The sequence below is a fragment of the Dama dama genome, chromosome 1, assembly GCF_033118175.1.
Source record: "Dama dama isolate Ldn47 chromosome 1, ASM3311817v1, whole genome shotgun sequence".
Taxonomy (NCBI): Eukaryota; Metazoa; Chordata; class Mammalia; order Artiodactyla; family Cervidae; genus Dama; species Dama dama.
This window is the reverse complement of record NC_083681.1, coordinates 35,749,695-35,777,612: the sequence shown is the minus strand read 5'-3', so window position 1 is coordinate 35,777,612 and position 27,918 is coordinate 35,749,695. Positions and strand designations below refer to the sequence as shown.

The 27,918-nt window shown below is 35.9% G+C and overlaps 1 protein-coding gene across 1 annotated transcript in view; it reads left to right on the top strand.

The window, feature by feature from the left end:
- Window positions 1-26,891, top strand: part of NUCB2 (nucleobindin 2) — a 40,222-nt gene extending 13,331 nt beyond the window's left edge. Inside the window, exons 3-14 of the mRNA XM_061146689.1 lie at window positions 4,657-4,800; window positions 5,408-5,515; window positions 9,277-9,403; window positions 14,982-15,085; window positions 16,130-16,315; window positions 16,597-16,687; window positions 17,261-17,319; window positions 17,417-17,509; window positions 18,657-18,746; window positions 25,818-25,988; window positions 26,259-26,337; window positions 26,751-26,891. Of these exons, the coding sequence (XP_061002672.1) occupies window positions 4,657-4,800; window positions 5,408-5,515; window positions 9,277-9,403; window positions 14,982-15,085; window positions 16,130-16,315; window positions 16,597-16,687; window positions 17,261-17,319; window positions 17,417-17,509; window positions 18,657-18,746; window positions 25,818-25,988; window positions 26,259-26,333 (1,248 nt within the window). The 3' untranslated portion in view covers window positions 26,334-26,337; window positions 26,751-26,891. The remainder of the gene's footprint in view (window positions 1-4,656; window positions 4,801-5,407; window positions 5,516-9,276; window positions 9,404-14,981; window positions 15,086-16,129; window positions 16,316-16,596; window positions 16,688-17,260; window positions 17,320-17,416; window positions 17,510-18,656; window positions 18,747-25,817; window positions 25,989-26,258; window positions 26,338-26,750) is intronic.
- Window positions 26,892-27,918: the final 1,027 nt, after the last annotated feature.

Sequence of the window (27,918 nt, the reverse complement as noted above, 5' to 3'; positions counted from 1 at the left end):
TTCTCCAGGGGATCTTCCCAACCCAGGGATCAAACCCAGGTCTCCCACTTTGCAGGAGGACTCTTTACCAGCTGAGTCACCAGGGAAGTACGTAGTAGACACTCAATAGATGGTTTCTGTTGTTGTTTATAATAAGCCTAGGACTCAGTTAAATGTTTATGTACCATAAACTCATCCACTATTTTAGAGCAGATTCTCAGACACTTTTTGTCACTTTGAGATGCTATCAGGACACGTGCACACAGACATTTTCATATATACAAACACATTCCTCTGTGACTCTCTTCATTTTATGATATACTTGAAAGAAGAATGAGAGAGTAGAAATGACAAATTGGTGAAGGGATTCCACTTCCAAGACTGTATTTAACTAAGGTTTATTTTTATTACTCTCAGGCTTCTATTGTGTATTGAAGTAAAGGTGGACACTGTAAAAAAGGGCATATTTAACAGCATGCAACATAGCTTCCAGTTGCTAAGCAGAACTGTTTATTAATGTATGTGTTGTATGGTGGGAAAAGGAGAGCCTGAGGAACCTTGGAGATGAACCTAGGGTGGAGGAAGGAGTCTGTGTGAAAGGGTCTTTTAAACTCCGGATTGACTGTATCAAGTGATAGTAGTCACAGTTCCTGGTGGGGTTTGCAAAATGAAGTTGTGGAGGTATAACACTGAGCTGACTTTCCACATGCACATTGTAGAGACTATTCAAATCATTTTTAGCTTCCCTGGTGGCTTAGTGGTAAAGGATCTGGCTGCAGTGCAGGAGCTGCAGGTTCTGTCCCTGGGTTGGGTTGGGAAGATCCCCTGGAGGAGGACGTGGCAACCTACTCCAGTATTCTTGCCTGGAGAATCCCATGGACAGAGGAGCCTCGTGGGCTACAGTCCATAGGGTCACAAAGAGTCGGACATGACTGAAGCAACTTAGCACGAATGCCCAAATCATTTTAGCAATTATTCATTTTCTAACTATTTGTGTACTATGTTAGGGGCCATTGAGACTCAATTAAGCCCCAGAAGTATATGTAGAAGACATCAAAATTGACTTGAGCAGTTAAGTCATAACTTGGGCTTTTCAGTCGTGATTACACTTAAAACTCTAGTGTTGTCTAATAGTCATTTGGCCAGCCTGTTTACAGTGGCATAGGGGACTTGGCAAAGGTAAACAAAAATTTCAATTCAGAATTAAAAAAAAACTAACTCACACTTTTTAAATTTTTTAAAAGGTAAAATGTATTGCTAATAAATACTTGAAAAGATGGTCAACATCAGTAGCCAATAAAACGCAAATCAAACTCACAATAAGATACTGCTTCACACCCAGTAGGTTAGCTATAATAAAAGATAGACAATAAATAATATGTGTTAGCGAGGATACAGAAATTAGGGCCCTTATATAGTGCTGGTGGTAGTGGGAAAAGATATAGCTGCCATGGAAAACAGTTTGGCAGTTCCTCAAGAAATTATAAATGGAGTTACAGAATTGATCTAGCAATTCTCCTCCTAGATATACAACAAAAAGAATTCAAGTTGTTGTGTTAAACACAGTAACTGGAACATAAATATCCATAGTAGTAGTATTCATACTAACCAAAAAAAGTAGAAATAGGACTTCCCTGGTGGTGCAGTAGCTAAGAATCTGCCTGCCAGTACAGGAGACACGAGCTCGATTCCTGGTCTGGGAAGATTCCACATGCTGTGGAGCAACTAAACCTGTGTGCCACAACTACTAAGCCCGTGCTTTAGGGCCTAAGAGCCGCAACTACTGAGCCCTGGAGCCTAGAACCTGTGTCCTCAGCAAGGGAAGCCACCATAATGAGAAGCCCGAGCACTGCAATGAAGAGTAGCCCCCGCCCCCTGCAACTAGAGAAAGCCCGCTCACAGCAACAAAGACTGAGTGTGACCAATAAATAAGTAAAAATTTAAAGCAACAACAAAAAAGGAGACCATTTATTGTAATCTTTAATAAAAAAAGAAAGCATAAATAACCCAAATTTTCATCAACTGATGAACTGATAAACAAAATGTAGAATATCCATACAGTAGAATATCTATTCAGCTGTAAAAAAAAACAATGAAGTGCTGATTCATGTTACAACATGGATGTACCTTGAAAGCATAAGGCTATATGAAAAAAGCCAGATATAAAAAAGACCATATGTTATACGATTCCATTTATATAAAATGTCCAGAGTAGGCAAATCTATATAAACTGAAAGCAGATTTATGATTGCCATAGACTGAGAGAATAGGAGAAATGGGGAATGACTGCTAATAGGTATGTGGTTTCTTTTTTGGTGTGATGAAAATGTTCTAAAATTGGATAATGTTGATAATCACACAGCCTTGTGAATATACTAAAAACCACTGAATTGTGTGATTGAAAAGGGTAAGTTTTATAGCATGTAAATTATATCACAAAAGAACAAAAGCAAAGCATATACCTATAGTGGGCATGAAGCATGAAATGAGAAATAAACCTTTGTTATCATAAAAAATCATTGTGAGAAGAGGAGGTGATTCATGGCCGGGAAAAGATTCTGTGGGAAAACAAATCATCCTTCTCTTAGAGATTCCTAATGCTGAGTAGCCCGTCTCAAGTTCTAAAAGTCTTATGAAGATGGGAACATATTTAACTTCATTGAGCCAGTATCTCCCAAACATTTCATTGTATGTAACATTTACTCACAACAGTCGTGTTGAAGGACTAGTGTCCTAGAGAAGAGTGAGTCTTGGACTTGAGTATCCATATGTAGGGATCACTTGGAATGTTTGTTAAAACAGATTCCAGGGTCCCACCCCAGAGATTCTGACTCCAGAAGTCTTGGGTGCAACCTGAGAATCTGCATTTCCAACAAGCTCCCAGATGATTTTATCCTTTAGGTTTGAAAACTAGACTTGGAGTAACATCTTTATAGAATAGACAAATCCTGTACCTTAGATGGAAGAATTTTATGGCAAGTGAATTGTATCTCAATAATGATGCTAAAAATTTTGATATACTAGAAATAGCACTAAAACGTGAATTCTAGTGTTTTTTTTAATTCAAGACAATGCTGTGTGAGTGAATTATTTCCATTAAAAATTTCTTCATCTGTAAAATGAGTCACTGCTATATACTACCTAGGGTTGTGGTGAAAATGAGGCAGTGTATTCTTCCAGACTGGGTTCTGTGGATAAAGACGTGTTACTTAAAAAAAAGTCCATGGCCAGCTAAGTTTGGAAGTCTCTGAATTAAATAATGCATATTCCAGATTGACGGTCAGACCATTATTTTTGACTTGGATCCTATTATCAGTCTATGTGTATCAAATAAATTAAGTATGAGGTTTTCATTCATTCTAATTCTTGTAGTAGATCCTCTGGAGCTACAAATATCCTTATGAAGTAGAAAATTAATAAGCAAGATTTGAACAATTTTTTTTTTAAATTTATTTATTTATTTTGGGCTGCACTGGCCCTTGGTTGCTGTGAGCAGGCTTTCTCTAGCTGGAGAGCAGGGCTTACTCTCTAGCTGTGGTGCTTGGACTTCTCACTGTTTGGCTGTCTTGCTGCAGGGCACAGGTCTAGGCATACAGGCTTCAGTAGTTGCAGCACATGGGCTCAGTAGTTGTGGCACATAGGCTTAGTTGCTCAGTGGCATGTGGGATCTCCCTGGACCAGGGATTGAACTGATATCCTCTGCCTTGCAAGATGGATTCTTAACCACTGGAACACCAGGGATGTCCAAGATTTGAATAATATTCTGGGACCAGCACTAGTTGTTACTCTTTTGCTTCAGCCCTGTTACATCCTGCTTGATATTTTATTGACCTATTTATTTGAAAAATTCTTGACCGAAAAGAACTTTGTCATATATGGGAGGAGAAGAGGGCAACAGAGGATGAGATGGTTGGATGGCATCACTGACTTAATGGACATGAGTTTGATCAAACTCCAGGAGATAGTGAAGGACAGGGAAGCCTGGCACGCTGCAGTCCATGGGGTCACAAAAAATCAGACATGATTTAACAACTGGACAATGAATAACATTGGCTATGATAAAATAATGTCTGGTAAGGTTAAGAGAATATTTTCAGCCAGTTATTTGTCTTTTTAAATCAATTTATGTTCATAGAGCAAATTACTTTCAAAATTAGATCAAAGCTAATTTAAATATCATATCCGGAAGTAATTTTGGCTCTTTAGTATTTTAGTTGAGAAAATATATATATATATATATATATATATATATATATATATAGTTTTCCCTTCTCCCTTTCTTAAACTTGGGGTATTTATTTTTTAAAAAATCGAGTCCCTCATTACCACCTTTATTTGAAGCTTTTTAAATTAACCAAATGTTTTCTTATATAAGCAGTTTAAACTTTAAAATTTTGTTTACTTGTCTTTTTAATCTTAGCTGAAAAGCATTTCTTTCCTGATTTTCTTTAGTGATCTATTTTAAGCATTATTTTTGATGTTATAATCTATTCTTAACCCCTTTCCTAGAATTCTGGAATTCCTAGAATTAAGCTCCCTAAAATCAAATATATTATATTATTAATTGTGGTATTATTAATGTGGTACTAATGTGGTAATGTGGTATATATATATATATATATATATATTTTGAAAATGTTTTTTCAGAACCTTAATATGATTTTGCCTTTATTTCAGATGAAGTGGAGGACCATCCTTCCACAATGTTGTTTTCTCTTGGTTACGTGCGCACTTACTACTTTTGAAGCTGTGCCTATAGACATAGACAAGACAAAAGTAAAATCTGCTCAGCCTGTGGACAGTGCAAAGATAGAACCACCAGTAAGTGAAATGACAAAGATAACCTGGTGGGAAGAATTTTAGCTAAAATATTGCTAAGATTTGTTATTTATAAAATTGGAAATTTAGGAACTATTTTTCAAAAAGTAGTAAAATGTATAATAAATAAGTATATGTTGTTGTTTAATATTAGACAAAATTTATTTAATGTAGTTATGTTATATATATATATCTAATTAGTATATTAGATAGTATATAAGAGAATACATTAAATGATGTATTTCCAAGATGGAGATAACCAGCCAAGAAAACATTGTATTATATTCAGAGAAGAGATAGATAACAATGAAGGAGACAGGTGACAATGGGGTAAACTCAATAATTTTAATATTATTGGTTAAGTCTACTTTGTCTAAGTGATATAGAAAATTGGCTTTTACATAGGAGTAAAACATGACATTGGTTCTGATACAACGTTCTTCATTTGAGAAATACAGTTTTTTAACTTTGCCCAAACTGTCAAAGTAGGTTTGTCTCAGTACCATTTTTCTAGACATTTGTTTTTTTGTTTGTTTTTTAGGATTGAGATCTTTAGATACAGGGAAGGAAAAACTTTCAGAAGAGTTATTGTTTGTTTCTTAATTTGAAGGATACTGGACTTTATTATGATGAATACCTCAAGCAAGTGATTGATGTGCTGGAAACAGATAGTCATTTCAGAGAAAAGCTCCAGAAAGCAGACATAGAGGAAATAAAGGTAAATGTAATTAAATAATTGTTTGACAAATATTTAAGCATGCCAGACACTGAGCTAAGTATTGGTATTACAAAGATGAGTCTCATTCGCAGCCCTTAAAGAACCCTCAAGGGAGACTAATACCGAGAAAAAGATTACTACAATGAATATGTGATAAGTGTATAATGTATTTTGGAGATATAAGATTGGACACCTAATTCAGTGGGGGAAGGTGGGTCATATTTCTTCCTAGAGATTATGTCTATTGCTTAAAGATGTGGCTGAGAAAAGGAGAAAGACCGGGAGGCATCCCAGGTCAAGGTGCAGGAGATATATAGGAACCTGGAAGTAGCAAATATTTCTGGAAGCTAGCCTGGGAAGTGGAGGCCATGATTGGCCTAAAGATGAGGTTGGAAGGAATCATGGGCTAGATGATAGAGGGTCTTGTACATCATGGTAAGAGACTTGAAACATGATGGGAGGCCAGCAGGAAGCTATTCAAAGGTTTAGAGTTAGTTTAGTTCTGGTGTTTAATCAGATACAGATTAACAGAGGATGTAATGGCCCATATCTTATCTTAATAGGGGAGGTTTAATTAGCCTCTGTCCTAAGAACCCCATTTATTAGACATTATCTTAGTCCTAGACCTCTCCTTCGTACTCATAATAAAGAAAAGAGGTTGCAAAAACAAGATCTGACATGAGAGATTCTTTTAAAGCCCATCCTTGAAGGGTGAAAGTGAAAGTGTAGTCTCCCAGTCGTGTCCGACTCTTCGTGACCCCTTGGACTGTAGCCCACCAGACTCCTCTGTCCATGGGATTCTCCAGGCAAGAATACTGGAGTGGGTTGCCATTTCCTTCTCCAGGGGATCTTCCTGACCCAGGGCTTGAACTCGGGTCTCTTGCCTTGAGGGAGATTCTTTACCATCTGAGCCACCAGGGAAGCCCATCCGTGAAGGGTAATGAATCCATTTAATTTGGTTTATCTTAGAGTCAGAAGTAAAAAAAAAAAAAAAAAAAAAAAATCCAATGATTTAATTTTAAACTTTCAGTTATATCTCTCAAGATAGTTTTATTGGTTTGCTTATATTATTCTTATCTGTTTTTAACTTTCCTAAAAAATTATCTCAGCTGTTTCCAGAATCAGAACTAGAGAACTTCATTTGAAGAAAACATTCTGGATCAAGCATCCTTCTTATTTTAGTTTCTGTCCCTGGTCTGGGCCCCATTTGAAAGTCTGACTGCGTAAGGTTGTGGCTGCTATCAGAGCCTGTGTGTAGCTTTTAGTTCACAGCTTTCCTCTTGGAAGCTGTGAACTTTTCTGGGAGAATGGTAGCAGCCTTATGCCAATAATTCCCTTGAATTATCTTTATTTTATTTTATTTGAGAATTTCCTTTTTTAAAAAAAATTGACATATATTTGACATATGGTATTATATTAGTTTAATGTTTAGGACATAGTGATTTGACATTTGTATACTTTGGGAAATACAGGTCTAGTAACCATCTGTCACCTCACAAAATTAATACAATATTATTGACTGCACACCCCATGTAGTGTATTACATCCCCATGGCTTATTTATTTTATATCTGGGAGTTTGTACCTCTTGATCCCCTTCACCCATTTCATTTCTTCCCCAACCTCCCTCCACTCTGGCAACCACCAATTTGTTCTCTGCATGTGTGTGTCTGTTTTTCATTTGGTTTAGTTGGTTTGTTCTGTTTTTTTAGATTCCACATATGTCAGGCAGCATTTTTCTTTCTCTGCCTGACTTATTTCACTTAGATAATACCCACAATCCCCTGAATAATCTTGTGTTTCCTTGAAAAATTTATTTGAGCTATGGAACTAATTTCCTGGGATGAAGGATATCTAGTAGAGACCTTTCAGTGTCTCTTATCTACAATACTTCAGTTAGGACTAAGAGCATTATTTGAGGGCCAACAAAAATGTGGATAATGGGAGTTACTATATAGAAATAACCAGGGGAAAAAAGGCAGCTAGCTTGGCTTATTTGGTATGGGAATACTTTTATAACTGTCTTCCTTTCACAGTCAATTCCTTTTCTTTATGGGGTTGGACTGGGGAGGCGGGGAGAAAAAAATGGAGTAAGTTAAACAGTTATTTAATGAAAAAGAAATGAGTAAAACTAGACAACAAAACCCAACCCAACAGAATCATTTCAAACAGCTAGGCAGTTCCTCTTTTCTCAGGAAAAACTGGAGAAAAAAGTCAGAAGTTGTCCTTTCCTTTTCAGCTAAGCACTTTGAAAGGAGCCTCATATACTACATTTCTTCCCTTACCAAACATTGCTAACTGGGAGGATCATGGCATTTCCTGTGCCACTCCCCTGAGTGTACCTTTGTGAAGGATGTCATGACTTCTTAATTGCCAGATCTAGTGAGCACATTCTATTCCTCTTCTTACTGGACTCCTTTATTTTATCTCAGTGGTTCTCAAAATTTTGAATTGTTAAAACGGATTTCTGGGCCCCACCTCCCAACTTTATGATTCAGTAAGTCTAGGGCCTGCGGATCTGGTGTTCCCAAGTGACGTTGGTGCTTCCGCTTGAGAACTATTGTTTTATCAATAATAGTGACCATCTCTCCTTGAAATATACTGCTCTTTTTGCTTCTGTAGCAGACTGTTCTCTTGGCTCTCCTTTCCCCACTCTGAACATTCTTTCTTGGTGTCCCTTGTGGAGTTTCTTTCCCTTCCCTTCCTCAGCAGGCCCCCTTGACTCAAGCCTGAAGGGTTTGTGTGCCTGATTGCTAGCTAGACTTGCAGTTTATGATTGCAAATGCATTTATAAACAAGAGAAAGTAAACCACCAACTATTTCGTTTCTTAAAATTTGAAGCATGTATCTATTCGAATAATCTAAGTAATCAAAGGAGACAACCTAAAAAAGATGAATTTTGATAAGTTTTTTATATATGGAATGACTAAAGCTTAAGAAGCCATGTTACTTAAAAAAGCTTTATCAAAATATAATTAATGTACCATAAAATTTGCCCCTTTAAAGTGTACAATGCAGTGGTTTTCATATATGTACAGAGTTATATAACCATCACTACTATCTAATTTTAGAACAATTTTATTTCCTCTAAAATGAAACCCTGTAACCACTAAGCAGTCTCTCTCCCTTTCCTCTCCTCAGCCCCTGGCCAACATTAATCTACTTTCTATCTCTGTGGTTTTGCCTGTTCTGTGCATTTCATATGAGTGGAATTATACAAAATTTGGCCTTTTGTGCTTGGCTTCTTTGACTTAGCATAGTGGTTTCAATGTTCAGCATATTGTAGCATATATTGGTATATTCCATATTTTATCAGTTCATCAGTTGATGGGCATTTGGGTTATTTCTACTTTTCTGGCTAGTGTGAAAAATGCTGCTGTGAACATTCATATTTAAGACTTTATGTGAACATGTGTTTCTACTCTTTAGGTATATATCTAGCAATGGATTTGCAGAATCATATGGTAACTCAGTGTTTAACTTTTTGAGAAATTGTCAAATTGTTTTCCAAAGTGGCTGCACCATTTTACAATTTAAGTTACTTTTTGAGTTTCTTGTTTTTGCTTTAATTATGGCTGTTAGATGTCTTACTTTAGAGTAACAAACTGAATTTCTTCTGAAAGAAATGTTTGTAATATCAAATTTATCTCAATTAGTCAAAGTATTTATCACTACTTTATCATAACCCTATTTTAGATATATTGTATCTTATCTAAAAATGTAATATTGTAGATAACATTAATTTTTCATTTTTGTTAACAGAGTGGGAGGCTAAGCAAAGAACTGGATTTAGTAAGTCACCATGTGAGGACAAAACTTGATGAACTGAAAAGGCAAGAAGTGGCAAGGTTAAGAATGCTGATTAAAGCTAAATTAGATTCTTTTCAAGGTAAGTGCTAAAGAAAAGGTCTGAAAATTCCAATATTTGGTTTTGAGGTCAGTTTACAGACCATGTTCCTTTAGTCAAAATTTAATGTTAGAGTTGATTTGGCTTCTCTTAATTTTCAAAATGCCATTCAAAAATCAGAATGATTGCCCTTAAATAATTATATCAAAAAAGGAAGATTGAAAAGTAATGAATTAAGCCATTGCTTTAAAGAGGAAAAATAACATCAAAGAAGACCAAAAGAAAGTAGGGGAGAGAAACTAATTAGAACAATTTTCATAGATGAAATATAAAAATTGTCAGAGCTAGCTCCACAAAAACACCAGGTTCAGACAATGCCAAAGGCAATTCCACTAAACCATTAGAGAGCAGATTGTCAGTGCTATTTAAAGTATTCCAGAGCACAAATGAAGAAGGAAACTTCCACACTCTTATCGTGTATTGATGCCAAAACCAAAATAATTGGATGTTAAAAGAATACTCTGTCATAGCAAGTGGGTTTATTTTAGGAATGCAAGATTAACTTTTTAGGAAATCTAATATTATAAATTATTATATGTGTAGACACAGGAAGAAAAAATTTTTTGGTGACAAAAGAACTTGCAGAGTCAAAGGACAAATAATGAATTGGAATAAATCTTTCAAATTTGTATTTTTTAAAAAATTATATTTATCTGTTTATGCATTTCTTTGGCTATGCCTGGTCTTAATTGTGGCATGGGGGTATCTTTGAACTTCATTGTGGCACGCGGGATCTAGTTCCCTGACCAAGGATCGAACTTGGGCTCCCTGCGTTGAAAGTGTGGACTCTAAAACACTGGACCACTAGGGAATTCCCCTCAATTTTTTTTTTTAAATTAAGATATTTATTTTTGGTACAATATAAGGTTCATAGCAAGATTGAGGGGAAGGTACAGATATTTCCCATATACCACCTGTCCCCAAATGTTCACAGCCTACCCGAATACCAACATCTCCCAACAACTGATGAACCTACACTGACATATCATGATACCCCCAAATCCATAGTTTATATTTCACTCTTGATTTATGGGTCCAGGTAAATTTATAATGACATGTGTCTACCATTACAGTATCATACAGAGCAGTTTCACTGCTCTAAAACTCCTCTAGCTCTGCCCATTTATCCTCCCATATTCTAATTTTAGACTATGAGGAGATTACACAGCTAAGAAGCAGAGTTTTTGAAATGTGAAGATATCTCAAAGAAAGTTCATATGATCACCTCCATATATTCAGAAAAGGCATTTGACAGGAATTAACACACCTAATTAATTTTTTAAAAGTAATAAAATAGTAATCAATAGATATTTCTGTAACATGATCACATATGTCCTGCTCAGCTACACATACTTATTGGAGAAACACAAATATGTATTTTAACTAAAATTAGAAACAAAACAATGATGCTCGCTATGTCACCACTACTAATTAATATTGTATTGGAGGTATTAATCAAAGCAATTATACAAATGAAAAAATTGGAGGTGAAGTAAATGGAAAGTAGGCAATAAAATCATCTCTATTTGCAGATAATAGGTGCTTGGAAAACTCAATGTAATTGTCTGAAAAACTTAGCATATACAACAGGAATATTCAGTAAGGTAAACAATATACAGAGGGCATCTCAGGTGGTGCTAGTGGTAAAGAACCCTTCTGCCAATGCAGGAGATGTAAGAGACATGAATTTAATCCCAGGGTATCTTTAGGGAAGATACCCTGGAGGAGGGAATGGCAACCCACTCCAGTATTCTTTTTTTTTCATTTATTTTTATTAGCTGGAGGCTAATTACTTTACAATATTGTAGTGGTTTTTGTCATACATTGACATGAATCAGCCATGGATTTACATGTTTTCCCCATTCCGATCCCCCCTCCCACCTCCCTCTCCGCCCGATTCCTCTGGGTCTTCCCAGTGCACCAGGCCCGAGCACTTGTCTCATGCATCCACTCCAGTATTCTTGCCTGGAGAATCCCATGAACAGAGAAGCCTGGTGGGCTATGGTCCATAGGGTCTCAAAGAGTCAGATCTGACTGAAACAACTTAGCACGCACACAAACAATATATAGAAATCAGTGTTTTTTCACATGTGCAAAGAACAGCCAGTTAGGAGATGTAATGGAAGAGAAGACTATTCACAATACCAACAAAAATAAAATACCCAAAATAAACCTGTTAAGAGATGTGAAAGACTTACAGATAAAAACTTGAAAATGTTCCTGAAGGACACAAAAGTGGATTTGAAAAAACAAGGAAGACATAGCATTTTTCTGATACAAAACTCAGCATTATAAACATGTCAATTCTTCCTAGGTTAATTTATAAATTTAACATGATCCAAATAAAAAAGATGTACATTTTTCCCCTGGTACTGGCCAAGTTAATTTTAAAATTCATATGAAAAGGGAAATAAGCAAGAAAAGCAATATGCCTCTTAGGAAGAACAAAGAAGAAGGACTTGATATATTAGATATCAAAACATATCACTGAACATCAGACATTAGAACTCTATGATTTTGTCATATAAGTAGAGGACCAGTGAAACAAAGTAAGAATTCCAGAAATAAAATTAAATACATACGGAATTTAGTTTGCATTAAAGGTGGTATCTCATTATTAGTTAAAGATTTAAAAAAATAAGTGGTCTTAATAGAGTTGGATAGCCATTTGGAAAAAGGTACAGTTAGATTTATATTTCATATATATCAGGATAAGTGCTTATGTAAATCAAAGATTTCAGTGTAGAAAATAAAACCATAAAAACAAAGTTGACAACATAAGTGAATTCCTTTATTGTCTTGGAATGGCCTTTCTAATTATGAATCAAAACCCAGGGGCCAGATTTGGCAAGTGAGATACCCTTCAAGTTGGCTCCTGTATCCTTGTAATATGCCTGTATAGGTTGGTTATCTGGGTGGTTCATTGTCATCAATAAATATCTGAATATTTACTAAGGGCAGAATATCAGTTTTTAAACTTCAGTTGCATAAAAATCACCTGGGGAGCTAGTTTAAAAATACAAATTACTGAATCTCACCTCTATATATGCTGATTCTGGGGATAAGTAATATGCATTTTAAACATGTACCTCTGGTCAATGGATCATATTGGAGAAATTGTGTAAAGCAGTAGTCCCCAAACTTTTTGGTACCAAGGACCAGTTTCGTGGAAGACAATTTTTCCATGAACTGATGGTGATGGGGATGGTTTCAGGATGAATCAAGTGCTTTACATTTAATGTATACTATATTTCTATTATTATTACATTGCCTCCACCTTAGATCCCTGGAGAAGGAAAAGGCTACCCACTCCAGTATTCTGGCCTAAAGAATTCCATGGGCTGTATAGTCCATGGGGTTGCAGAGTCAGACACAACTGAGCGACATTCATTCATTCATTCATTCTACCTCAGATCATCAGGCATTAGGTCCTGGAGGTTGGGGACCCCTCGTGGCTCAGACGGTAAAGCATCTTCCTACAATGCAGGAGACCCAGGTTCGATGCCTAGGTTGGGAAGATGCTCTGGGGAAGGAAATGGCAACCCACTCCAGTACTTTTGCCTGGAAAATCCTATGGACAGAGGAGCCTGGTAGGCTACAGTCCATGGGGTCGCAAAGAGTCGGACATGACTGAGCGACTTCACTTCACTTCTTCACTTCACTTCTTCACTTCACTTCTTCACTTCACTTCTTCACTTCACTTCTTCACTTCACTTCTTCACTTCACTTCTTCACTTCACTTCTTCACTTCACTTCTTCACTTCACTTCAGTGTAGAGGGTAAACTCTCTGCTGGTGAATAGACTTAGAAAACAAGTACCAAATACTCATTATCCTGAAACCAAGGACATCAATGAGAGGTAAACTAACTCATACCATCCTACTTCATGTAGTCAGACACACAAGGCAATTCTGTCCTTGAAGCCAGGCCTAAGGTGGTTTGAGATTTCTTTGCATTTAGACAACTTCCATCGTCCTTAATCTCGGAGAAGGCAATGGCAACCCACTCCAGTACTCTTGCCTGGAAAATCCCATGGTCGGAGGAGTTTGGTAGGCTGCGGTCCATGGGGTCGCTAGGAGTCGGACACAACTGAGCGACTTCACTTTCACTTTTCACTTCCACGCATTGGAGAAGGAAATGGCAACCCACTCCAGTGTTCTTGCCTGGAGAATCCCAGGGACAGGGGAGCCTGGTGGGCTGCCGTCTATGGGGTCGCACAGAGTTGGACACGACTGAAGCGACTTAGGAGCAGCAGCAGCAGCAGCATCTCCTTAATCTTGGCAATGTTTTCTTTATTCCAAGACAGGGGCTAGATTTCATTATCTAAAGTAAACTGTCTTACATCCTTAGAAAAGTTATGAATATTTTCTCCTTGATTCACAATTTATGAGTTAAAATTTCTGATGATTTGAAGAAGAGCTTAATGTTTCTTAATTTGAAAGTGAAAGTCGCTCAGTTGTTTCCGACTCTTTGTGACCCCATGGACTATACAGGCCATGGAGTTCTCCAGGCCAGAATACTTGAGTGGGTAGCCTTTCCCTTCTCCAGGGGATCTTCCCAACCCAGGGATTGAACCGAGGTCTCCTGCATTGTGGGTGGATTCTTTACCAGCTGAGCCACAGGGATTGGGGGGAGGTGTATGTGTAATTTTTAAAGTAGGCAATAGATTCATATGGTTTAAAACAAGAGAGTATAAGAAAGTTCCTGGATAGTTTTGTACATTATTAGTTTCCACTGCCCCCTAATACCATCCTTCCTGAGTTTCTTTACTTATATATAAGCAAATACAAATAAAAGTTCTCATTTTTCCTCTCTTTTTATGCAAAAGATATATGCAATATACATTTTGTGCTGTATATTTTTCCTTTAATAATATATTTTGGAGAGCTTTCTGTATTAATATGCAGAGACCATCTTTTTTTTTTTTTAGCAGCTGCGTATATTTCCATTATATATATATATATCATAATTTATATACCAGAACCCTGTTGATGGATATTTGGGACATGGGGAGAGGGGAGGAGAGGGTGAGATGTATGGAAAGAGTAACATGGAAACTTACATTACCATAAGTAAAATAGATAGCAAATGGGAATTTGCTGTCTGGCTCAGGAAACTCAAACAGGGGCTCTGTATCAACCTAGAGGGGTGGGGTGGGGAGGGAGATGGCAGGGAGGTTCAAAAGGGAGGGGATATATATATACCAATGGCTGATTCATGTTGAGGTTTGACAGAAAGCAACAAAATTCTATAAAGCAATTGCCCTTCAATAAAAAAATAAAAAGAAGAAAAAAGTTTTTACTGTAAGTTACACTGATAGTCAACTAGTCTTTCTTGAAATAACATTAAAATGCACACATTAAATTGTATTCCATTCCAGATTCAATGATATTATCTTTGCCTAGAAGAATAATGTGTACAATATTCTTAAAAAAAATTAACCTTTAATCTAAAATGTTGAGCTTTCTTATAAAATATGAATTTTTATGTATCATTTATATTAATTAATGATTCTAGCTTCTAGTAACTTATTGTTTACAGTTTTCTCATTTTCTTTCAGATACAGGTATAGACCACCATGCTCTTCTAAAACAATTTGATCATCTAAACCACCTGAATCCTGACAAGTTTGAATCTACAGATTTAGACATGCTAATCAAAGCGGTGAGAATAATTGTCAAAATATATTGTTTTTGTTGTAGCTTTGAGATTTCGTAATTTGACAGATTCCACGAAGTGGTAGTCTAACTTTTGTATACTCTCTAGAATATCTTTAAAGGGAGATAGTGTAACTCTTATAGTACAGATAATAATGTAGATATACAGATCTGTAATCCCTTGCCAACAATTCCCAAATCCAAAATACTATAAAAATGGAAACCTGGCTTGAATTCTAGTAAGGCTGTTTATAGTTTTTTTCTTAGCTTACTTAATATGAGTACTCATAGATTTTGATAAAGAAGTACTCATCTATTTGATTATACTCTTCATGGGTGTTACATAATATTGCATATATGCCATATATCTTTTCTAAAATCTTGAAGATTCTGAAACACATCTGGCCTCAGGAATTTTAGATAGCAGTTCATAGACCTCCTGTGTTGTACTGTTTGGAGTTAGTAGACTAGATGTTCTAGTCTGGGTATTCTTATGTTTAGTTAAGTTGTTAGAAACCATTCTAGTTCTCTATATGGTACAGATTTGATACAGTCTCTTCCTTTTTCTTCTTTTTAAAATGAATTTATATATTACTTGCTTATGCAGAACTTCTAAGGTTGAAACTAGCTTTGAACTTTTAGCTTCTTTGAATGCCTACACCTCTGATAGTGTTGATTGGTTTAGTTGCTAAGTCATGTCTGACTCCTTTTTGAGCCCATGGACTGTAGCCCTCCAGGCTCCTCTGTCCATGGGATTTCCCAGGCAAGAATACTGGAGTGGGTTGCCATTTTCTTCTCCAAGGGATCTTCCCGATGCAGAGCGTGAACCTGCATCTCCCACATTGGCAGACAGATTCTTTACCACTGAACCACCTGGGAAGCCCATCTCTGACAATAATGACTAAATTAGAAGGGTAGAATTTAAAATGAAAGTTGAGTATGTTTTAGCCCTCGTATACTACCTTCTGTTAGAGAGTATGCTATATGGAAGAAAACTTTTATTTATATTTTCAAGCACATCTTCTTATTTAATTTAAATACTGCTTTATAGGCTACAAGTGATCTGGAACACTATGATAAGGCTCGGCATGAAGAATTTAAAAAATATGAAATGATGAAGGAACATGAAAGGAGAGAATATTTAAAAACACTGAGTGAAGAAAAGAGAAAAGAAGAAGAATCTAAATTTGCAGAAATGAAGAAAAAGCATGAAAATCATCCTAAAGTTAATCATCCAGTAAGGACTGTGACTTTACTTATGGCTGATTCATGTTGATGTATGGCAGAAACCAACACAATATTGTAAAGCAATTATCCTTCAATTAAAAATAAATAAATTAATTAAAATATATATAAAATCATAATTAAATGAAGATACTTCTTTGTGCCAGATAGTAGAATTTTATCATGTTATTAGTTCTTAAAATCTTGAGTTAATTTTTTGTAGTTTTTCAATTTTGCATTTGAGTCTCTATATATGGATTACAGTTTATGTGTTTTTTTAAAATTGATTCACAGGGAAGCAAAGATCAGCTTAAAGAAGTATGGGAAGAGGCTGATGGATTGGATCCTAATGACTTCGACCCCAAGACATTTTTCAAATTACATGGTAACAGAGTTGATTCAAATATTAATATTTATATCATCTATTTGAAAAATAATAGATGCTTTAGTCTTAATTGATTTCTGCTAAACTTTCCTAATTGAGTCCTATTGATAGTAAATATTTAGAGTTTTTCTCAAGGGTAGTATAATAGTCTTTATTACTGGTCTGCAGTATAAAATATTTTAGTTCAGTAGCTGTCTTTATACTTGCTTTTATTTTTGAATCATTATATGACTTACTGCAAGTTTCTCTGTAAAGTGACTAGCTAGGTTGCATCTAATAGACTTTAGGCTGTGATATTAAAATATAGTCTTAAAGCACATTGCTTTATATTTTGGGAAAAATTGGTTAACATGTATTTTTCTCAATAACTATGGTGAATTATGAATAAGTAGTGAATTGTTATCAGTTGGACTGATCGGAGGCTTCATAAAAAGAAAGAAACCTTTTTCTGTAGCATGTTGATGCTTTATGTAAGTAATATTTTTGCAAACCACCTGTAATTAGTTGTACTTTAATTATCTATTTTCTAAGGCATTAAAATCAGTTTTTGCATTTGTAACTTTTAAACTTTAGATGTCAATAGTGATGGCTTCCTAGATGAACAAGAATTAGAAGCCCTATTTACTAAAGAGGTAAATGAGTTCATTAAGTATTCAGTGGCTTTGCTCTCTCTTTTTCTCTTCTATTATCTTCCTTTCTTTTATGTTGGTTTTAAAATTTTCCTTTTAGTTGGAGAAAGTATATGACCCCAAAAATGAAGAGGATGATATGGTAGAAATGGAGGAAGAAAGGCTTAGAATGAGGGAACATGTAATGAATGAGGTATGTTTGAAATGTTTACCTGTTACTTCTGCAGATTATTCAAGTTCTTGCAATAAATCTTATTGTTAAATGGAAAACAAATATACAGAATAGATATATAATTGTATTTTGCATTTTTGATTATTAACACTCAGTAGATTCCCTTAGTGTAAATAAAATTATTTTATAACTACTTTAAAATGTTTTAAAAGATTAAGATGCTCTGCATATAAAAGAATGCTATACAACATTCTTTAGAAGTAAAAAATTAATTTTTGCTAAGAAATTAAAAACTCAATGCCTTAATGATTTATAACAACAAATATTTATTTCTTCTTCATGTTATTAAGCTAAAAACTCTGAAAGAGCTATCATAGACAGGATAACTTAAGCCCACGGTTTCTGTTTTTGTCTGTGCTGCATAGCTTGTGTGATTAGCTTGTGGGATCGTAGTTCCCTGAGCACACTTGAACCCAGACCTTTGGCAGTGAAAGTGTAGAGTCCTAACTGCTAGACCACCAGGGAATTCCCCAAGCCCACTGCTTTGCTTCAGTGATTTTCACCTGATATTTGAGCTATTCATGGTAAATTGGGATTTCTGTTGAGTGCTGGCATCTTACATAACAAATGAATTTCTTTGGCCATCATAGAGTTCAATTTTGTAACTGAATTTGCCATAGTCTATAAGAGCCACTGAGAAGGATTTGGAAAGGTTGTCAACTTCATCTTTGATTTAGTTAGTTGTTTGTTTTTAGGAAAAAAATGCTGTGAGCATTTAACTTAAACTCCTTTATTCTTGTCTAAAAATGTCCTTTTTTTTCTGGGAAGATTGTTGCCCAAGCACTTAGCTTCGAAAGGAATTAGAAATGGTGTAGGGAGGAAGGAAAATAATATTAGTCTAACCAGTCATATCAGCAGACTCAAACTTGGTGATCTTTGGGGATTTCAGATATTTTCACATTTGAATTATATAGAAGAGAAAGTTATCTATTTTCTGATTCTAGTATGATATTGAGTGTTCTGTTTTTTTTCTCCCTCAGTTTCTATGGATGTTAGGCTAATGCTAATTGCTGTATGTTTATGTAGCAGCATCTATTAGAAGAATTTCTAGTGTCTAAATAATGAGAAACAGTAATTTTATTTTACATATACATTTTCCTTTAATCAGGTTGATACTAACAAAGACCGATTGGTGACACTAGAGGAATTTCTAAAGGCTACAGAAAAAAAGGAATTCTTAGAGCCGGATAACTGGGAGGTAAGAGAACCTACTTGAAATGGGATGTGTGGTTCAAGAAATTTATATCAGTTTATTCCATTTTAACTTTTATTTGCCATTATGTTTGCATGGGTAGTTTTACCATCTTGGCTTTTCACATAAAATATCACTATAAAATAATGAACTCGATTTCATGAAAAGCTGTGTCAGCTGCTCTCTACTAGTAATCACATTGCATGTTATTAGAAGTCTTTTTAAAATTGTACTTAAGTGTAAAATAATGCTCATTCTTGAAAATTAAAAATATGGATACATTTGAAGAGTGAATTGAAGGTTACATGTAATTGTGCCATCCAGAAATAGACACAAATTATGCATTGTGTTATGCAAGTTTGGAAATCCTTTGTGTATTTAGTATATGCATATATATAGCATACAGTGTATAAATAGTGTCTGTCCCATTTTTAGTTTAAGTATATGCATAAATTCATATCTATATATGTTTTAAATGGCTTTATACTATATAAATGACTGTGAAATTCTGTTTTGTAAAATTTAGTGATATTTCATGAAAAATTTCCAAAGCCACATCTCAAAATCATGATTTAAAAAATGACCACTTAGCATGCAGTTGTGTGATAGCATAATTTTTATAGCCATTCTTCCAGATTTAGACATTTGTTTTTTTTTTACTGTGATAAATAACATTGTGATAACTATCCATTTGTTCATGCATTTTGGGGCATCTGTGATGATTTCCCTAAGATTAACTCCTAGAAATAGAACTTTTCTCAAGTTTTATGAGCAGGTTTTAGTTTCTAAACATAGCTGCCAAATTGCTCCCCGCCAAAGGTATTTGAATTTATACCATAGTTTACTGTGTATAAGTGAGTGCAGACATGTCTTGAAAAGAATGGTTGACTCAGTGAGGTACCATTACACACCAGTCAGAATGGCTGCTATCCAAAAGTCTACAAGCAATAAATGCTGAAGAGGGTGTGGAGAAAAGGGAACCCTCTTACACTGTTGGTGGGAATGCAAACTAGTACAGCCACTATGGAGAACAGTGTGGAGATTTAACTGGAAATAGAACTGCCATATGACCCAGCAATCCCACTCCTGGACATACACACTGAGGAAACCAGATCTGAAAGAGACACGTGTACCCCAATGTTCATCACAGCACAGTTTATAATAGCCAGGACATGGAAGCAACCTAGATGCCCATCAGCAGACGAATGGATAAGAAAGCTGTGGTACATATACACAATGGAATATTACTCAGCCATTAAAAAGAACACATTTGAATCAGTTCTAATGAGATGGATAAAACTGGAGCCCATTATACAGAGTGAAGTAAGCCAGAAAGATTAACATCAATACAGTATACTAATGCATATATATGGAATTTAGAAAGATGGTAACGATAACTCTATATGCAAAACAGAAAAAGAGACACAGAAATACAGAACAGACTTTTGGACCCTATGGGAGAAGGCGAGGGTGGGATGATCTGAGAGAACAGCATCGAAACATGTATATTATCAAGTGTGAAACAGATCACTAGTCCAGCATGAGACAAGTGCTTGGGGCTGGTGCACTGGGATGACCCAGAGGGATGGGATGGGAAGGGAGGTGGGAGGGGGCTTCAGGGTGGGGAACACATGTAAATCCATGGCTGATTCATGTCAATGTATGGCAAAAACCACTACAATATTGTAAAGTAATTAGCCTCCAACTAATAAAAATAAATGGAAAAAAAAAAAAAAAGAAAAGAATGGTTGAGAGGTACCAACTGAAGTAGACTGAAAAGAGAACATTGTCTTTTTCTATATAAAATAAAATTAGCTCTAGTTAGTTTGAAATAAGGTGGCCAACTGTCCTGGTTTGCCTTGGATTGAGGAGTTTCCCAGGATGTATAACTTTTCAGTGTTTTAACCTGGATGGTCTTGGACAAATTGGGACAATTGGTCATCTTAGTTTGAAGTTAAATAAATCAGCTTCTTTTTTGTTTTAAGTTTTTGTCTAACATTTAAACTATTTCTGGACATTGGTGAAGAAGAAGAATGCTCAGGTTATTTGAACATGAATTCCCTTGAATGCTTCTGGTGAACTGGATCAATAGATAATTACATACCTTTTTCACTTTGACTTAATTTCAGATTTAAACAAAAAGCTGCAAGAATAAACAAGGAATTCCCGAACACCTTTTATTTTGACAGTTGCACATGATGCTGCTTTAACCTTAAATACTTGAGGGTGTTTTTTCTGCAAAGATTTATCTTATATAATCACAGTAAGATTATCAATGCCATACGCAATACAATCTCTAATCTCTAGCTTTTATTGAGATTTTTGTTAATTTTCCCTGTATTGTTCTTTACAAAGGAAAATCCAAGATCATGCATTGGATTTAGTTGTACTGTCTTTCTAGTGTCATTGAATCTGGAAGTTTCTGAGTGTATCTCATAGCATTGATATTTCTAAAAAGTTGTTCAGTCGCCCAGTTGTGTCCGACTTTGCGACCCCATGGACTGCAGCATGCCAGGCCTCTGTGTCTCTCACCATCTCCCGAAGTTTGCCCAAGTTCATGTCCATTGCATTGGTGATGCCATCCAGCCATCTCATCCTCCAATACCCTCTTATCCTCTGCCCTCAATCTTTCCAAGCATCAGGGACTTTTCTAATGAGTTAGTTGTTCCCATCAGATGACCAAAATACTGGAGTTTCAGCTTCAGCATTAGTCCTGCCAATGAGTATTCGGGGTTGATTTCCCTTAAGATTGACTAGTTTGATCTCCTTGCTGTCCAAGGGATTCTTAGGAGTCTCCTCCAGCACCACAGTTCAAAGGCATCAATTCTTTGGCACTCCACCTTCTTTACGGTCCAGCTCTCGCAGCTGTATGTGACCACTGGGAAGACCATGGCCTTGACTATACAGACCTTTGTCAGAGGAGTAATGTCTCTCCTTTTCAAAACACTGTCTAGGTTTGTTATAACTTTCCTGCCAAGAAGCAAACGTCTTCTGATTACATGGCTGCATTCACCATCCGCAGTGATTTTAGAGCCCAAGAAGAGGAAATCTGTCACTACCTCCCTCTTTTTCTCCCTCTGTTTGCATGAAGTAACTGATATTTCTAAAAAGTACAGACTAGTTATTATGTGGAATGACCCTCAGTTTGAATTTGTCTGCTGTTTCTTTATGATTCCTACTTTTGGTAGGAATATCATTGAAGTGATGCTAAGTTCATCATATCAAGAAGCATATGCTGCTGATTATTTCCATAAATGGCTAGGTTAACTTTGATTATTTGGTTAAGGTGGTGTCATCCAGGTTTTCCCAATGTAAAATTACTATTTTACCTTTGGTAATATGAAAAGTAACTTGTCTAATCCACTGCCAGAATCCTTAAATAAAAATCATTCAACATCATATCAAAAGTATTGGTAAGCATTGTTTTAACAACTTTGCAGGTACTTAACTGTTTTCTGAGGGCTAGACATTTAGGTTATTTCCAGTCTTTTATTGTTACTTAAAAAGATAGTGCTGCTATTAACACATTTTTATATTAAGTTTTTTTGTGTTCAGGATTATTTTATAAGATAGATTCTCAATGTAGTATTACTAGGACCAAGGGAATATTTGTAAGGTTTTTCATGGGAATAATATTTACTTATTTCTTCAATCCTAGGATTTACAAAGAGTTTCAAATTGCTAATCAATATCTCTGAAAAACAAGACTTTAATATTTGTTTACATTTTTAGTCATTGTTTTAACCTAAGCACGTATAGTCCAAATACTGTGATCACAAGTTTCTTGGATTAGTTCTTTTTTTCCCCTCCCCCTTCTGTGAAGTATTTTGTTTACTTAAAATAAAAGTATTGTTTATTTGTTTCTATTTGTATTCAATATGGAGAAGTTTTCTGTCCTTATGGATTTTGTTTGTTTATTGAGCATGTGAAACATTGACATATCACCAGTAATCACATCTGTGCAAAAAGATTTATTCAGAGAAGTATGATTTTCTTTCTCACATTTTCTTTGTCCTTACCACCCAGTTCTCTATTTATTCTGTAGGTAACCAATCTCATTCAGTTCAGTTCAGTTGCTCAGTTATGTCCGACTCTTTGCAACCCCATGGACTGTAGCATGCCAGGCTTCCCTGTTCATCACAAGCTCCGGGAGCTTGCTTAAACTCATGTCCATCGAGTTGGTGATGCCATCCAATGATCTCATCCTCTGTTGTCCCCTTCTCCTCCTGCCTTCAGTCTTCTCCAGCATCAGGTTCTTTTCCAATGAGTCAGTTCTTTGCATCAGGTGGCCAAAGTATTGGAGTTTCAACTTCAGCATCAATCCTTCCAATGAATGTTCAGGACTGATTTTCTTTAGGATTAGATTGGTTGGATCTCCTTGCAGTCCAAGGGACTCTCAGGAGTCTTCTCCAACACCACAGTTCAAAAGCATCAATTCTTCAGTGCTCAGCCTTCTTTATAGTCCAACTCTCACATCCATACATGACTACTGGAAAAACCATAGCGTTGACTAGACAAACCTTTGTCGGTAAAGTAATGTCTCTGCTTTTTAATATGCTGTCTAGGTTGGTCATAGTTTTTCTTCCAAGGAGCAAGCGTCTTTTAATTTCATGGCTGCAGTCACCATCTGCAGTGATTTTGGAGCCCCCCAAAATAAAGTCTGTCACTGTTTCCATTGTTACCCCATGTATTTGCCATGAAGTGATGGGACTGGATGCTATGATCTTAGTTTTTTGAATGTTCAGTTTTAAGTCAATGTTCAGTTTTTACTCTCCTCTTTCACTTTCATCAAGAGGCTCTTTAGTTCTTCTTCACTTTCTGCCATAAGGGTGGTGTCATCTGCGTATCTGAGGTTATTGCTATTTCTCCTGGCAATCTTGATTCCAGCTTGTGCTTCATCCAGCCTGGCATTTCACATGATGTACTCTGCACATAAGTTAAATAAGCAGGGTGACAATATACAGCCTTGACGTACTCCTTTCCCAATTTGGAACCCATCTGTTGTTCCATGTCCAGTTCTAACTTCTTGACCTGCATACAGATTTCTCAGGAGGCAGGTAAGTTGGTCTGGTATTTCTATCTCTTTCAGAATTTTCCACAGTTTATTGTGATCCACACAGTCAAAGGCTAAAGCATGGTCAATAAAGCAGAAATAGATATTTTTCTGGAACTCTCTTGCTTTTTCAATAATCCACCAGATGTTGGCAATTTGATCTCTGGTTCCTCTGCCTTTTCTAAATCCAGCTTGAACATCTGGAATTTCACAGTTCACATACTGTTGAAGCCTCACTTGGAGAATTTTGAGCATTGCTTTGCTAGCCTGTGAGATGAGTGCAATTGTGTGATAGTTTGAACATTCTTTGGCATTGCCTTTCTTTGGGACTGGAACGAAAACTGACCTTTTCCAGTCCTGTGGCCACTGCTGAGTTTTCCAAGTTTGCTGACATATTGAGTGCAGTACTTTCACAGCATCCTCTTTTAGGATTTGAAATAGCTCAATTTGAATTCCATCACCTCCACTAGCTTTGTTTGTAGTGATGCTTCTTAAGGCCCACTTGACTTCGCATTTCACGATGCCTGGCTCTAGGTGAGTGATCACACCATTGTGTTTATCTGAGTTATGAAGATCTTTTTTGTATAGTTCTTCCATGTATTGTTGCCACCTCTTCTTAATATCTTCTCCTTCTGTTAGGTCCATACCATTTCTGTCCTTTATTGTGCCCATCTTTGCATGAAGTATTCCCTTGGTATCTCTAATTTTCTTGAAGAGATCTCTAGTCTTTCCCATTCTATTGTTTTTGTCTATTTCTTTGCACTGATCACTGAGGAAGGCTTTCTTACCTCTCCTTGCTATTCTTTGGAACTCTGCGTTCAAATGGGTGTATCTTTCCTTTTCTCCTTTGCCTTTAGGTTCTCTTCTTTTCTCAGCTATTTGTAAGGCCTCCTCAGACAACCATTTTGCCTTTTTACATTTCTTTTTTTGGAGATGGTCTTGATCCCTTCCTCCTACGATGTCACGAACCTCTGTCCATAGTTTTTCAGGCAATCTAATCCCTTGAATCTTTTTGTCACTTCCACTGTATAATTGTAAGGGATTTGATTTAGGTCATATCTGAATGGTCTAGTGGTTTTCCCTACTTTCTTCAATTTAAGTCTGAATTTTGCAATAAAGAGTTCATGGTCTGAGCCACAGTCAGCTCCCGGTCTTATTTTTGCTGACTGTACAGAGCTTCTCCATCTTTGGCTTTGAGGAATATAATTAATCTGATTTCAGTATTGATCATCTGGTGATGTCCATGTGTAGAGTCTTCTCTTGTGTTGTTGGAAGAGGGTGTTTGCTATGACCAGTGCATTCTCTTGGCAAAACTCTGTTAGCCTTTGCCCTGCTTCATTTTGTACTCCAAGGCCAAATTTTCCTATTACTCCAGGTATCTCTTGACTTCCTACTTTTGCATTCCTGTCTCCTGTGATGAGAAGGACATCTTTTTTGGATGTTAGTTCTAGAAGGTCTTATAGGTCTTCATAGAACCATTCAACTTCAGGTTCTTCAGCATTACTGCTTGGGGCATAGACTTGGATTACTATGATATTGAATGGTTTGCCTTGGAAATGAACAGAGATCATTCTGTCGTTTTTGAGATTGCACCCAAGTACTGCATTTCAAACTCTTTTGTTGACTAAGAGGGTACTCCATTTTTTCCCAAGGAAATCTTGCCCACAGTAGTAGATATAATGGTCATCTGAATTAAATTTGCCCATTCCAGTCCATTTTAGTTCACTGATTCCTAAAATGTCAATGTTCACTTCTGCCATCTCCTGTGTGACCACTTCCAATTTACCTTGATTCATGGACCAATAACCAGTCTCAGTAGTTTCTGGATTTTTCCTTCCTGTCATACTTTTTGCCCAGATAAATATAAGTATATATTTTCTTTTTCCCCTTCTTTATTACCCCAAAGATATAATACTATAGATATTCTTTTGTACTTTGTTAATCATAGAATTTGAAAGCTGAATCAGAGCTTTTTGTTTTATTTCTAAGGTTATTCTTTTCTCATTTTTTTTTTTGTCTTTTAGACATTGGACCAGCAACAGTTCTTCACAGAGGAAGAACTGAAGGAATATGAAAATCTTATCTCTGTACAAGAAAGTAAACTTAAGAAAAAGGCAGATGAGCTTCAGAAACAAAAAGAAGACCTACAACGTCAGCATGACCAACTTGAGGCTCAGAAGCTGGAATACCATCAGGTGGTATTTTGTAAAAGGCTTGTGGCATTAAATAGGATTCTAGGGTCTTTGCTACATGCCTCTGTTTTTGTACTGTAATATTTCAATTAGCTGTTATATTTTAAATTTTAGTATTTTTTAAACTGCTTTGTTGACTACTCTAAATTTTAAAATGTGAATATCTCATTTTGGACAACAATTTTTAGTTAGTTCGTTGTGCTTTGGCAAAGGTCATCCATATCAGAAAACAAATAATACTTACTTTTAAGACATTCTTTTTCCATTCACTAGGTTGTACAGCAGATGGAACAAAAAAAATTACAACAAATTTCCCCATCAGCACCTGGTGGAGAATCAAAGATCTAGCCACGTATGTAATTTTATTTGTTTGTTTGAGAAAATTTTAAAAAATGGAATAAATAGAAATTTACTTTTGTTACAAATATAACTTCAAATCATTAATATCTGTGCTACTTTCTCTTTATGTGTAGTAATAGAACAATTTGTATTATAGAAAAGTGAAAAGGCCTCTAGAATCTTTATATACTAGTACGTTTCAAAAGCTATGTAATTTGATAGCCATATACATGGTGAAATGATTTTTTTCAATATTACTCATAATTCTTCCTAATCAATTATTGACATTATCAGAGAACATGTTTTTAAATTGTGATCTGTGATTAAGCATGGTTAAGAAACAAATACTTAATATGTCTATGTATAAATATTCAGAGTAAAGGAAGATACCTTTAAAATGAGGGCATATATTTTTCTTTTGTACAGACATTTAAAGTCTGAAGTCCACCAGAACTTGGAAGAAAATTGTTGAATCATCATCTGTGTCATCTTTTTACCTCCCTTCCTTCTCCTCTGCTCAATAAATATTTTAAAGCATATGTGGAATAAAGGAAGATACTTTTTAAACGGGAACATATTTCTTTTAACACAGATATTTAAGGATTGAAGCCTATCAGAACCAGCAAGGAAACAAACTCAATACCTACTATCATTTTCACACCTCCCTTCTTTTCCCTTTGTTCTCCTTTAGTTATTTAATTAAGCAGCCTATGCCATAATTTAATGAAATTATTAGTAACTATTTAAGTGAGAAAGCTCCATCCATTGCTTTTAAAATAAATTGCTTTCATTTATTCATAAAGATAGATACTCTTATGGGTGCTTATCATCCCTTCTCTCAATAAAAGTCTCTTTGATATTAATGATTCTTCTCCTAAGAATACCATAGTATTCCTCAGTGTTTGCTGGTAACATTTTCCTGAAACTTTTAACTTTCAGCAATATTAACTGCTAGAAATTCTTCTACCAAACAGCTTCTCCTACCCCTTAAGATCATTTTTCATTTACAGTATTTTTGCATTATAGTCTATCATTCAAGATCAGGTTTTGCTACATGTAACAGAAAAGCCAAAGAAAATGCCGGTTTAACTAAAGAAGAGTTTTTGCCTTTTACATAAAAGAAATCCGTAAGTAGGTAGTGTCCAGGTTCCCATCTTTCTGCTCTGCTCTCCTCATTGCATGGTTTTTATTCTCAAGTTATTTCATTTTCATTGTCCAAAGTGGCTTTTGGAAGCAGTGGGCGAAGGGCAACCAAAGGAAATTTCCCCAGCTGAGTCAGCATCCTGGGTGCAGTTTTCCCAGAGAACCACACAGCACTTAAATTTACATCTCCGTTGGCCAGAGCTGTGTCACATTGCCATCTAGCTGCTAGGGAAGCTGAGAAATCCAGTGTAAGTGAGACCAGCTAAAAGTTAGGATTTTTTAACTAGGGAAAAATTCCGTTTCAAAAGGGAAGGGGGAATGTTTGATGGGCAACTATAGTTCTGAAAACTTAATAAGCCTTTTGGTGACCTAAATATCTGTGTACATTCTTCTGAAACAGAGAACGCTCACTTCCCCCACCACAAAAGGAAACCACCAAAATCAAATCCAT